A 14,709-nucleotide genomic window follows, 5' to 3' on the forward strand; every position below is an offset into this window, starting at 1 on the left:
CTCCACTCTTGTACCAATAGCTTCTTCTTATAAAAATACAATCTTCTGTGAAACCACAGTGCTTTCTTGCCTAAATCAGATCTGCTAGATAGGATTCCTTTGATCTCCTCTGTAGAACTTGCTTGCATTGTTAGCAAAGCTCCATCCTCCTTTGAAAGATGTGTTTCCAAGAAGAGGCCAAGTTAGTAGAAGTGGGCCACATCCACCCTGACTGAATTAGCCTCATTAGCACTGAAAACTCCCATCCTTTACAAATCCCTGACAACTGAACATTCACTTCATGCCTCTGAGGAAGTGAGCTGAAGTTCACATAACGTATGCCAAGTGCCACAGGGCTCCTTGTTGTTTCTGAAGGATCTGTTGCTTTAATGCTCACTCACCTTATCTTTTTTTTCACTGACATGCTTGTATGTTTGCTCAGAGAGTTCCAGCATGCTCTTCTTAATATGGCTGATGATTTGGGGAAATTTTTGTCTCCTTCTTTTTCGTATTTAATCAGTTGTCACCATGCTGCATAACTGAGGCCCTGCATGTTCCTTAAAGCCTGATGTTGCAGGGCATAATGACATTGTTAGCAATAAGTCAGTGGAAGTATCAAACCAGGGGGAAAACTGTAAGTCACTGAAAGCTGCTTTTCTGAATGCATTTTTATATTCTGAGTTGGCTGGTCTTAATTGTAAAATCAAATCTAGCAAATAATTTAGACTAAAGACACAAAATGACTGAAACAATACTATCCAAAGTGCATTTCTGCTGCTTGCTCTAAATTTAAAAATAGCAGACAGAGGAAAAATAAGGAGATGGAAAGTGATTTTTCTGGTGGAGCCTTGTGCTGCATAACTGTAATGGAGAAAGTGTAGCAGAGGTCCAATGGGATAATCCACAGAAATGAGAAACTCATCTATATTCAGAAAGGTCAAAGAAACTGGACTTGCTTTCTTTGGGAAAACAACGTATTCACTTCAGAATTTTGTGGAATAGATGTATCGAAGCTTATTGAGCTACATTATTGTCAAGCATAAGGGAGAAGGGGTAAGGACTTAAACTCAAAAAGCCTGATTTACAGCAAGTCCTTAATATGATCTATTTCAGTGGGTAATAATATTGTACTCACAAGTACTTGTGCCTACAGTTTTGCACCTGCAATGAATGGTGTGTGCAAATATTAGCATTTGAAGATCCAATTCCACATTTTTCAGGCAAAATGGTTTAAACAGAACAGCTCAGAGTGAGGGGCTGCTCAGTGTGAACAAGGCCAGGTCTACACTATGGGAGAAAGTCAAACTAAGATATGCAACTCCAGCTACGTGAATAGCATAGTTGGAATCGACATATCTTAGCTCCACTTAATGTGACATCCCCACCGCAGGAGATTGACAGAGAAACTCTTCCAATGACTTCCCTTACTCCTCACAATCCAGTGAAGTACAGGGGTTGATGAAGGCATCAGCAGTAGTTCATTTAGTCCTTATGAGACCTGTTAAATCAAACCCTGGGAGATCAATTCACTCTCCGGGTAAGTGAAGACAAGCCCAAGGATGGTAGAATTAGGCTGTAACTATGGATATATTTGCATAGGTGGAGGAGAGTTACCAAGCACTGAGTTTCTGTGCACTTAATGACCCATATATACACCTGATGCAAACCCTTAAATCAAACTCCACAATTAAAATGCAGTCATTATTCTGGTTTAAAATTCTGATAACACCACTATCAGATAGGCAAGTACTACCCAATTTTACAGACATACTTAAGGTAGCTTCAATCTATCCAGCTCCAGTATGGGAGCAGTGAAACTGCATCTGTGCAGCCTTCAGCGTGGGCCCAAGTCATTACTCAGAGTTCTAGCAAGCTTGTGAAAGCCTACGCTGAAACCTGTGCTGCACATCTTTGCTCCTCCCATTGCCAAGCAAGACAGATTCCACCTAGCTCCAGTAGGTCTACAGAAGTTGCTGTTGTACCCTGTGATGCAGTATATGTATGCCCTGAGTCCTTAAGTTCTTAGCGCTGCGTGCTGAAGGTGCTAGATCACATTCTTTCCTCAGATCGACGTCCGTGCAGCTGGCTTTGACTTCCCTGGATTTTCACAAGATATAATTGAGGAGAGCATTTGTCCTCCAGTTTTCACAGTTGTGACAAGTTAAGGCCAAGGCAGATTATAATCTCTGTTTGTAAATGGGCTGTTCTATCCTCTGGAAAAAAAAAGAGCTTCCAAATGAAACTGATGGGTATTGCATGCAGCTCTGGCAAACATAGTAATCATACCTCTTATTGGAGGTGACAGGTATCCTCCAGCCCTTGATCTGGCTAAGTTCTGTATCCGAGATCTCTATCTGCAGAGGAAGGCGTGGAGCCCAGACTGTCACTTCTAGCTGAGTGGTAAAATGCTGGTAAGTAAAGTTCACAATGGTGTCCACTTTGCTTTTCATTTCCTTGCCATTAACAAAGATGGAGTCGCAGCTATCGGAAACCTTAAAAACAAATCCCAAGATTAATTACAAAATGGATGAAAGTTCATGAACACGCAGAGGGAATGATATATCAACACAAAGACATTGCTAATAAAGTGAGTAATGCATACTGTATTTTGAGCTTTCTAATTAGTAGCAAACAGTGATAAATGGACCCCCGAGAAACGATTCTACATTCCTCAATGGCTACTACTTAAATTACAAAAATAATTCAGCAATGTTATATGAACTACATTAGTCTTTTATAGTGGACAAATTAAATTCTCCATGAATCAAACTTTGCGTGCATCAAATCCAGAAAAGGCGGAGTATGTTAATAAGAAGAAAGAAAGAGTCTCTGGCCCATAAAACAGAATCCTTCTCTTTTCATCTCAGTCTTGTAAGGTTCAGGTCCAAAGAGCTTCTTGTAATCCATAATATATATTCAGAAATTCAATGTAAACTTTAATTTTAAACTTCTAAGTAGAGCTTCACCAAGGTAGCTGATGTACAATTCTAATGTCTGATACACTAAAATACTTGCAGGACAAGTGCTATTTGGAAACAACTAAGAATCTAAGCCCGGTCCTTCCACTGGTGTCATATGGATAGATTCATGCCACCTCACAGAGACCTATTGGTTCAGGCTTCCACTGACACAGATCCAGATGCAGGTTTGAGCTCCTAGATTATACACTCTATCCTGTAATCTCCTTCACCTAGACTGGAAACTCTTTGAGGCAGGGCCCGTTGCTTTACTACATGTACGTCAAGTTGAAACTTGGTCCCTGCTGCAAGATAAATAATGATTTGCATTTGGTTTTTAAAATAAAGGAAAGATATGACAGCTACAAGGGAAATCAGCCTACATCAACTTTGCCTCATCAATGGGGTGATAGCTTTGCTCGGCCCCTAGGCAAGGTATGTGGGGCCCTGTTCCAAGCCTCAGGAGAGGCTGGGACCTCAGACAGAAGTGAGGTCTCCCCCAGACACCCGTGAGTGCTTCCTAGAATGTGCCATGTGGCACTCTGTCAGCAATTTAAAGAGCCTGGGGCAGCAGACGGGAGCCCCAGGCCTTTTTGTATCATTGGGCCCTGGGACAGTTGGCTCTTTCCACCATTGGTGAGCTTGGGTGTTGATCTTCAGTAGTTGTGACTCACATTATTCAACTGAGACTGCTAAATACATATCACCCTTGCATCAGCACTTCTTTGTGTCACACCGCATATTGTGTTGCAGCACCGAAAGGAAATTAAATAGGTTTAGGATTTAGGAATTTTCTGTTACCAGCTGGCTGACTGTTCATTGCAATTTGTTCCCAGTATGGTTAGCAGGCCAGCAACTAGAGAATAAGAGGCATGGGATTTTGCTGGTGGACTCCAGGTCTATGCGAAAAACGGAGATCCGAAGTCCTTGCAGATTGAGGATGCTCCTTGGTCCCCTCTTCTGTTCCCTTTGCAGGGGGGAAGGTGGGAAGTTTCAGCAGAGGAAGCAGAATCCTTTGGGTGGGCAATGGAGTATCTGCCCTGACTAATGGGCTATGCAACAGATGCCCTGTAAACCACACAGTTAAATGCCTGGTATGGGGTGATATGCAAACAGGGTCCCTCTCCAATGTTTCATTTTGATTAAGTTGCCTCCTGCCACTTAAAAACCTTCCTTATGTCTATCCCCATTCAATTGTGTGTCCTGATCATTCCTAACCAAGGGACCTGAAATTACAGTGTTTTTCCAAAGCGGTTTCTGAAATTCCAGGGTTTGGCTAACAAAAAGAAGACACTTGTGTGTCAATCATGTTACTTCCACATCAATGCCTCAAAAGTAATAAAAAAAATTAAAAATCATCTGAGCTCTTGATAAGGAACACAAAATGGACTCCAAGATCACAATCACAAAGGGTATCACAAATTAAATTGAACGTATTCAAAACCCTTGTCGTTCCCCTCATACAAAGTGTCACAAATGTCTTGAGGAATTTTTAAGCACATTAATCAAGACCATTAATGGGAAGAGCAGTTGAGATTCTAAATCATAAAGGCGATGTCTAGGGAGCTTTGTTCAAATTAATACAAGACAGATATAATTAAGAAAACCTGAAGAGGGAAGGATAAACATCAAGACCCCATTGGGATTCACTAATATGTGATAAGACAGAAATGAATATTTTAGTTTGTCTTTTTTTAGATGCCTAAAATGTTCTTGCATCTCCTTCAATCAGCAGGAAAGGTGCAAAACAAAGGAAGAAGGGACTTTCATCGTCCCTGTAAGAAAAGCAGTAGGTTTGGTTTGCAGATTTCAGAGATTAGGTCTTGAGCATGGGCTGTGAGTTCTATGGGCGCATAGTGCCTGGGCACAAGGGATATTCCTGGCCCAGTTCCACCAAAGTTTGGGGCCAGGTCTTCCCCTGGCTCTGCCAGCAGCCCCTGTGTCCTCTGCCCCTCCCCTCCCCCCGCCAAGTAGCTCCTGGACTGCCTGTTGCCCTTGGGTGACTTAAAATGGTCTGCAGGCCCCTGACAGTGCAGAGATCCTAGAGCAGCTTCTGGCTACTCACTTTCCGCATCTTCCAGTATGTGCATCTCTGCAGCCCTCGGCAGGGGAGCATCTCCATGAACTGCTCCTCTCTCAGGAGCCAACAGGAGCTATAGAGATAGCTCCTGTGGGCAGCAGCTTGCAGAGACCACCCCACTTCCCACACTTAGGAACTGCTGCCAGAGAGGGATCCTCCAAGTAAGTGCCCCCACCCATCCCCTCCTCTCACACTCCCTCCTGCACCCCACTTCCTCTCAGAGCTTGCACCTCCTCTCCCCCAAACTCCCTCTCATATGCCTCCTCTTCCTGTACCTCCTCCAGCTCCCAAACTCCCACCTAGAGCCTGTACCTCTCATCTTCTCCTGCATCCCATCCCAGAGCCTGCACTCAGCATCCAAACTCAATTCCATACCCACATAATTTCCCGGAGCCCAACCCCTCACACTCTCATGTATCTAAAACTTCTGCAAACCTGCCGCCCCTAGCCTTGAGCTAGCTGTCTGCACAGGAGTGAATTGTGCATCCTCACTGACACTAAGTGTGGGGCTCTAGTCCTGATAGTATTGCCAGAAACCCCACAGGTAAGGAAGCGGGGAGCAAGATGTAGGGGAAACATGTTGCACCTGGTAAAAGGCTTAATAGATGCCACTGTGCTCTTCCTGCACATGGGTGCTGCCAAGTGCTGCTGTGTGATTTTGAAGGATTTGTTGTTGGGGTTTTTTTCTTACATGGCATTCTAGGCACAAGTTTCTTTTGAACTGCTGATGAATATCTGAGTGAACAGGAAGAGTAAAAGACATTAAAGAACTAATCTCACCCCAATGGATGCTTCATGGTGGGAAGACACGGGAGTGGTTTTGATCTGATACTTAAAATGGCCACCATACCCCATTCTAAGATGCACAAAGCCAGTATATTTTAATACATCTCCTCACTAGCTATTATTACCTGCCTGGCAAAGTTAAGAGAATGTTTCCTCTACGAAATATTACAACCAGGTGAGCAGGAGGTATAAGGATCCACTCTGGGATTTAGACCTAATGAAAACGACGTGTAATTAAGCCTTCGGGTGCGTCTAGACTACTGAGTTTTGTCGACAAAAGTGGACTTTTGTCGACAAAACTATACCTGCGTCTACACTACCAATGAGTTCTGTCAACATAACGTCGACAGAACTCAGTAGTTTTGTCGACGCTGGTAAACCTCATTTTACGAGGCATAACACCTTCTGTCGACAGAGTTCTGTCGACAGAAGGTGTTATTGCCTGTAGGGTTGTGTCTAGACTACAGGGTTTTGTCGACAAAGCAGCTTGCTTTGTTGACAGAACTGAATGTGTCTAGACGCTCTATGCCGACAGAAGTTTTGTCGACAGTATCTGTCGACAAAACTTCCGTCGACAAAACCCTGTAGTCTAGACATACTCTTCCTGGCTTGGAAGCAGGTAGTTGACTCCAATCCCCACAAGTCATTCTACAAGGAACAATTACTTCTATGGGATCTGCCACACCCTCCTCCACAATGCAGTTTCAGACACCCACCTAAACCCTTCTCTTTCAAGATGAATTTTTCCATCTGCAGTTGGTGTTTTATTGAAAAGCCATAATCTTACTCACAACGCTCTTTAACAGCATGCAGGTGATTTAGAAAAGAGCTTGACTTAAATATATTTAAAACAAATCAAAACCTATCTGGGCAAAACATGAAAAAAACAGACATGAAAATGTGAAAATTGTTTTCCCAAGAACCCAGATTTGCAGTTAGGTTATTCAGCATGCAGTTGAGGGAGGTAGGAGGGAGAATGATTTGATTCTCCTTTCACTTAAAGTTGAATAATTCTGCTGGTGAGAGTAAAATAGAAATAAAATTTAGAAACCATACTTCTTATCTAGTGCTAGTCATTCATAGATCTCAAAGTGCTTTGCAAAGAAAGTGCACATCATTACCCCCATTTTTATAGAAGAGGAAATTGAGGTACAGAGATATAAAATGACGTGCCCAGGTGCACCTAATGGTGGGGGTGGGAATAGAATCCTTGTCTCCTAAGTTCCTGTCTAGCACTAGCCTCTAAGCCATGCTGCTTCCCATTAGAGGTAAACCTCAGTAAAACTTGCATGTTAGCAGAATGAGATGTTTAATTGGCTGTAATCCTGCAGTGAAATTTACTCCTGTACAGAGGGCTGCTTAAGAACAAATTAAGCTGGCTCTCAAAATAGGGTTTAACTGGGACATAGGTGTTGTGGTGACCATGTGGACAAAAATGCCTTTCACCCTGGGTGAAGCACCACTAGATTAACATGAATGAGATGAATGGGAAAATGTATGTATTTATACAACCCTACAAACATAAGAACAGCCATACAGGGTCAGACCAAAGGTTCATCTAGCCCAGTATCCTGTCTGCCGACAGCGGCCAATGCCAGGTGCCGCAGAGGGAATGAACCGAGCAGGTAATCCTCGAGGCCATCGTCTACACTAGGAAATAATTTCAAAATAAGTAAAATCTAACTAATAACTCCCAAAATAACAAAATAAAAATAGCTTGTCCCCTCTACCGAGAAGCATTAAAATTGCTCTGAATTATTTTGAAATGGTGTGTCCACACTGATTGGAGCCTGCCTTAGATGTAGAGCCCCCAGAAGCACTCTGGAAAGGGCATCAGGAGGGCGGACACTTCCTGTGGCTGCTTGGTCAGGCAGCTATGATACACACTTTCAGGGGGGCTCCTGTCTATGGCTGCATCTCACATGCCACTCATTCGCTGCCTCCCCTCTCTCAGGACACCAAACAGATGCAGTGTGATCTAGTTGTCTTTGTGGACACCACAGCACTCACACCATGGAGCCAGAGCTGCTGCAAAGCAATGCCAGGCTCACGGGTCTCGTGCTGTGCCTCTTGCCTCCAGACTGCCCACATGCTACTCCAGCAGGATGATGACCAGTCTGAACCGGAGACACTGCTCACCCAGGTCCTGGCCCAACTGTTGCTGCAAGTGTCCTTCAATCCTCTGGCAGGGGAGGGGGGGCAGAGCAGCCACAAGTGCAGCTGTGAGATGCCTCTGGAGACCAATTATTTCAAATTAGCAGCACTGAATCATCCACACTAACACTATTTCAAAATAACAATTTCAAATTAAGCATTATTCCCCAAGGAAAGCAGGAGTACAGATTTTGAAACAACCACCCCATTATTTCAAAACAATGGTCTGGGTAGCGTGGATACTCCAATTGTTATTCTGAAATAAAGGGAGGGGGATTCCGAAACAATTCCCTAGTGTAGACCAGGGCCAAGTGATCCATCTCTGGTCCCCCATCTCCGATAGAGACTGGGGACATCATTCTTCCCATTTTGGCCAACAGCCACTGATGGACCTATTCTCCACACATTGAGTTAGCTCTTTTTTGAACCCTGTTAAAGTCTTGATCTTCACAACATCCTCTGGCAAGGTGTTCCACAGGTTGACCGTGCAATGAGTGAAAAAAAAACCTTCCTTTTGTTTAAAACCTGCTACCTACTAACTTTGTTTGGAGACCCCCTAGTTCTTGTGTTCTGGGAACAAATAAATAAGTTTTTCTTATTTACTTTCTCCACACCAGCCATGTGTTATTGCACAGCAAAACCCAAACCAAGTAAAATCACTGAGGGTACATCTACACTGCAGGGCTAAAGTCAAATTAAGCCATGCAGCTTTAGCTACATCAATTGCTATGTTTTGGCACTGTCTACTCAGCAGGAAGTTAAAGGAAAACACTTCCTTCAACTTTCCTTACTCTTTGTGAAATGAGGGTCATCATGAGTCAGAATTAGAAGTCCTCCACCTTAACATTATTTCAGAATAAATGCTTATAGTGTAGACATTCACTGTTATTTCAGAATAACATTAGTTATTCTGAAATAACACTACTGTGTAGACGTACCCTGAGTGAGCCACCAATTTCTCTTTAATTCTTCATATGGAAGAGTAGAATACAATGCAGCTGCAACCTTTTAAATATTCTGCAAAATAGTTCACCTCAGCCACATGCACCCAGGCTGGAGATATTATAAAAGAGAAGGATAAAAATGACCAATCAAGCACATTATGGATCTCAGTAAAGGTCAGAGGCACATTTTATTCTGCTGCTTTCCAAAAGAAATGTGATAGGACTGTGAAATCTCTGGACTATGTAAAAAAATAACAGTGATGGGAATTTTTTAATGTGAAAGGCAAATAGAATAAATGTCTCATTCTTGAAATAAACTTAAAACTGCAACCTTGTGAGCTTTCTTGAATGCCAATCTTAACCCTCTTTTCTGCAATATTCTTACAAGACATCTGTAGCATTCTTGCAAGAACTTCAAACACCCTATGCTGTGTGGTTTTTCTGGTCAATGCTTTCTTCTGGGGGGCATTGACACAGTTCTATGAAACTGGTTCCATTTTGGATGATTGTGCTTCATCATTATTATTGTTAAGTGTTTGCATTAGCAAGCATGATCTGAAATGATCTCCTCAGTTAGAGGAATTAGTTTAGGTGCTTGGGAGCAGGGGGGAGGCAAGGCAGAAAGCATTTTATTATTTTGTCTTGTAACCAAGTTGTGGGGAGCACAAGAGCTGGTTTCCATGCCACAAAGAGAATCTGCACTCACCAGATACGTCTACACTGTGGGATAAGGTAGAATTAAGCTACATTAATTGTGTAGCTGAAGTTGAAGTATCTTAAGTCAAATTTTGGTACTGTCCGCACTGTAGGAAGCTGAAAGAAGCATATTCTCCCCTTGATTTCTCTTACCCCTCTTAGAGTATGTCTACACTACCACCCTAGTTCGAACTGCTTCCATGTAAGGGTATGTCTACACTACCACCCTAGTTTGAACTAGGGTGGTAATGTAGGCAACCGGAGTTGCAAATGAAGCCCGGGATTTGAATTTCCCGGGCTTCATTTGCATATTGCCGGGCACCACCATTTTAAAATGTCCGCTAGTGCGGACCATGCCAAGGGCTACACGCGGCACGGACTAGGTAGTTCGGACTAGACTTCCTACTCCGAACTACCATTAAACGAGGAGTAACAGTAGTTCGGACTAGGAAGCCTAGTCCGAACTACCTAGCCCGTGCCGCGTGTAGCCGCGCGGCACGGAGTCCGAACTAGCAGACATTTAAAAATGGCGGCACCCGGCAATATGCAAATGAAGCCCGGGAAATTCAAATCCCGGGCTTCATTTGCAACTCCGGTTGCCTACATTACCACCCTAGTTCAAACTAGGGTGGTAGTGTAGACATACCCTTACATGGAAGCAGGACTACTAGCATTGACCAGAGTGCCCCTCTCAGTTTGAATTAGCTGTCTTCACTAGACCCGCTAATTTGAATTCTAGAAGATCGACAGTGGTAGCTTCATTCTTCTCTGTAGTGTAGAGGTACCCTCAGTGTGGTTTCCCTGATTCCTGCCCTTGGGCACCTTAGTTATTCCACTTCTGGAGTGGCCTCTTCACTCACAGGGTGGGATCTGCCTCACAAACAATACATTAAACCCCTCCCTACTCATTCTCTCCTGAACCTATTTGTTGTCTAGCTGTGACGTGCATCCTCAGTCCCATCCCACAACATCAGATTCCCTCCAATTTGGGGGAATCACAGGCATTTATAATTGTGAGGCCTCCCAAAAACTCAGAGGGTCAGATTTTCTGAACTGGACTTCAGCACTGAGGGTAGAAAATTATTATGCCTACTATTTTAACCTTGATTCCATAGATGTCTATATACTGCATCTGCATCAGGTAGATAGGCATTTACATGGATTCTGTTGTACCCATATTAAATGACACATGCTTTCAGATGACAAGTTTTTGAGCCCATAAAAAACTAACAAAACATATGGCCAGAATTTGCATAGGGTTTGATTCTGCAAATCTCACTTACAGTGAGTACTACTTGCTTATGGGAGGAGTCCAATTGAGCACAATGAAACTTCTGCTCTAAGAAAGCAGCATTCAGTATGAACAAGGGCTATAGATTCAGGCTTTTAAATCAGGAGTTTCACTGAGGTTAGAAACTGAAGCAAGTTAACACAATGTACCAATAATAAGAATTTAGCAAGGTGGACTCAAAATTCTCCATCATGCTGGTTAACTTAGGGACTTTCCCTGTCTGCCAATCTTAATACCTGGACTGAATTGGACATTCAGTCTTTTCTTGCAGCTTTGTAGTTAGTTTCTCAGCCTCCCTATAGAGTCCTACCAACTAGAGCAGACTAGAGCAGTGAGGGGCAACCTAGACTAGTGAGTGGGCTGCATGAATGGGCCTCCATCATCTCAGTGGGGTGCAAGAGTGTCATAACCAAGACAAAATACAGGACTATGTAGCACTTTAAAGACTAACCAGATGGTTTATTAGGTGATGAGTTTTCATGGCCAAGACCCACTTCCTCAGATCAAATAGTGGAAGAAAATTGTCACAACCATATATACCAAAGGATACAATTTAAAAAAATGAACACATATGAAAAGGACAAATCACATTTCAGAACAGAAGGGTGATGGGGGGAAGGGAGGGAGTCACAACCAAGACAGTCACTCAGCATAGGACAGTTTGCTAACTGTGCTTGCATACCTAGAATTTGCGGATTATGTAGATTGAAACACAGCTGTGCTTTGATTGGATGCAGAAGGAGTGCATGGCTCTCCCACTCAGTGTTGTGTGCAACCAGCATGCGCTTCACTTCATATGCTCTAGTTTCCATGTGTGTCACTTCAGTAATACTGACAGGGTAAAAAATATTAATTCAAAAACCAGCAGATCTGGCAACTCTGTGTGTGGGCAATGGTAAACAAAACATCTTATGGGCCATACATAAAACCCCAATGGGCTGCCTGCCCACCACTGGACATGAGTGATGGAAAGTTTCAGCAAGAAGAAGATGTAGAGCTGTTCTAAGAGGAACCCCAAACTCTTTGTGATATGTCTAGAAACAAGTAAACATTATTGAACATTTCCAAAAGCATGATTCCAACAGCAGAAAAGGGATAAAAATAAATTCCTTTAACAATGCTTTAACCAAAGAATGTGATAGAGGAGAAAACTAAAGGTGTCATTACACAATCAGACTACCTCATCTTTTTCTCCTTAGTAAAACCTCTGCAAACAGAGCACTCGATCACCCAGGAGAAATTCAAATGCCACCCAGCTGATTAGCAGAATGTTCACAGCCAGCAGCATGTGATGATGCACATTTGCCCATGCCTTGGTGCATGTAACCACATTTATTTCACTCATGGATGGAAAAATATTAGAGGGAACATTGCTGTAAAGGATGGTTTCTTTGACAGATGTATTGATTGATAGAAAGGAAGGAAGGAAGGAATTCAAAGAGAACAGTGGAATTCAAAAAGAACAGTACTTTGCATTTGTGGTCATACACAGAAGTGCTATGGACATTGATAGTTAAAAATAATCCAGAATAAGCTCTCTATACAAGAAATCGCTTTGACATAAGTTTGACTTCTAGCACATACTTAGGTCCTGTTGCTTACCAGCTGCTTTTGTGGAAAAACTTGCCAGCTGTCTATTGTGGCCGCTTGAATTTCCGCAAGAACACCGACGATCTCATGTAAGATTGTCAGTGTTTTTGCGGAAATACTATGGTGCTCTCGTTCGGGCAAAAGCCCTCTTGTGCAAATGCTTTTGAGCAAGAGGGCCAGTATAGACAATGCAGTATTGTTTTGCGCAAAGAAGCCCCGATGGCGAAAATGGCGGTTGGGGCTTTCTTGTGCAAAACCGCATCTAGATTGGCATGGATGCTTTTACGCAAAAAGTGCTTTTGCAGAAAAGCGTCCGTGCCAATCTAGACGCTCTTTTCCACAAATGCTTTTAACAGAAAAACTTTTCTGTTAAAAGCATTTGCGGAAAATCATGCCAGTCTAGACATAGCTACGTTGTACGCTGTACTGAACAAAGATACTTTCCTGAATTGGATCTGGACAAATAAAGGTTCTCCTCAACAACACTAAATAATTTTGGTATTTCTAAGGCCACATCTCCACCTACTGAAGTATCGATGCTGTGAGGATTTGCCCCCATTGGCACCAGTACTCCCTACTGTTGCAAGAAGTAAGGAAAGTTGATGAGAATGTTTCTCCCGTTGACTTCTTGCTGGACAGCACCAAGCTCAGCTTAAGATACATGAACTCCAGCTACATTTTTTTACATAGCTGGAGATGAATACCTTAAGCCAACCTTCCCCCCGCAGTGTAGGCCTGGCCTAAATATGCAACTATGCTAGGCTTTCCATAGGAGCAGCCTGTCCTGTAGCAGCCTGGAGATGTGTACCATATTAATCTCCTCGGCTATGTCTAGACTGCAAGCCTCTTTCGAAAGAGGCTCTTTCAAAAGATACTTTCGAAAGAGCCTCTTTCGAAAGAGAGCGTCTAGACTGCACGTTGAACTTTCGAAAAAGCGGCTTGCTTTTTCGAAAGAAAGCATCCAGTGAGTCTGGATGCTCTCTTTCGAAGAAGCCCTATTTACATTGAAGAACGCCTTCTTTCGAAAGAGGAACTTTCGAAAGAAGGCGTTCTTCCTCGTGAAATGAGGTTTACCGCCATCGAAAGAAAAGCCGCGTTCTTTCAATTTAATTTTGAAAGAACGCGGCTTGAGTCTGGACGCAGGGGAAGTTTTTTCGGAAAAAGGCTACTTTTCCCGAAAAAACCCCTGAGTCTGGACACAGCCCTCATGAAGTTTTAACTGGATGTGATATCATGCTTTGCTCCTTGATCGAATTATTGTGTAGTTTCTCTGTACTGATGTGCAACTCCAAAGATTCATGCTAGACTGCAGTGGAGCAACTAATTGGTAATGTTTGCATTGAGAAGCAGGGTCCAATGAGCTTAAAAAGTTACTCCATGAATAGAAGAGATTGGCCTACACTCTGTTGCCCCATTCTAAGTTGCAAGGAGGTCCTGTGTATTTGAGGGCAGGAATTTGGTCTATTATTCTTATAATACACTTTTATAAGTGCAATTTCATTAATGATCAGGAATGTTCCCAAGCACAGTTATTTCCTCCCCTTGGTTAAATGTGTGGCCTGGAATCTGCAAATTATATTTTAAATACCATTTTAGGCAAATGATGTGATCCACAAGATGAAAGGAGGCCAGTCAACTTGATGCTGAAACAGAAGGTTTATACGCTTTTAAGTTTAGATGTGTGCAAAATAACCCCAATGTGTCATTTTTAAATGTCTTTTTTCCAAGTTAATATTTTTAAACTAGCATATTATCTTTCCAGTACTTCCCTCTCCAGTAATGATACCATTCTGAGGCACTCTAGGATACAAGTATGTATTACCTAGAGGGAATCTAGTAGATATCTCCTAAACCTTGTTTCCTGTTTAAAAATTCTAATAAGAATTGAATTCATGTACTAATCATGCACCCCGTTTATTTTTCAAACTATCCTGCTTTTACAGAAGACAATGCACATTCATGCATTAAAATGTTGGTGGTGGTAATTTTGTTACCATTTAGAAAACAATGTCCAAAGTATCGATGGCATTTAGAAATATGTTCCAGCTAGTTCCTAAAACAGAACACACAGGGAAGAATCAACTTTAAGAACTGATTTCATTCTTATTAGCAGTATTAAAACATGTGATTTCAACAGGTTCTCCCCTGCTAATCTCTCCAGGGTAAACAAATCCTTTCATTGAGACGCATACATATACACTGCAATTATCTCTTCATGGTCACTGAGTTTCA

General features: G+C 42.5%; 1 protein-coding gene across 2 annotated transcripts in view; it reads right to left on the reverse strand.

The window, feature by feature from the left end:
• TMEM132B (transmembrane protein 132B) overlaps positions 1–14,709 on the reverse strand; it is a 548,756-nt gene that overhangs the window by 24,936 nt on the left and 509,111 nt on the right. For both annotated transcript variants that reach the window (XM_025189548.2, XM_075898470.1), the window contains one exon: positions 2,266–2,471. In XM_025189548.2, the coding sequence (XP_025045333.1) occupies positions 2,266–2,471 (206 nt within the window). The remainder of the gene's footprint in view (positions 1–2,265; positions 2,472–14,709) is intronic.

This window comes from Pelodiscus sinensis, chromosome 15 (genome assembly GCF_049634645.1).
Source record: "Pelodiscus sinensis isolate JC-2024 chromosome 15, ASM4963464v1, whole genome shotgun sequence".
In the NCBI taxonomy this organism is placed as follows: Eukaryota; Metazoa; Chordata; order Testudines; family Trionychidae; genus Pelodiscus; species Pelodiscus sinensis.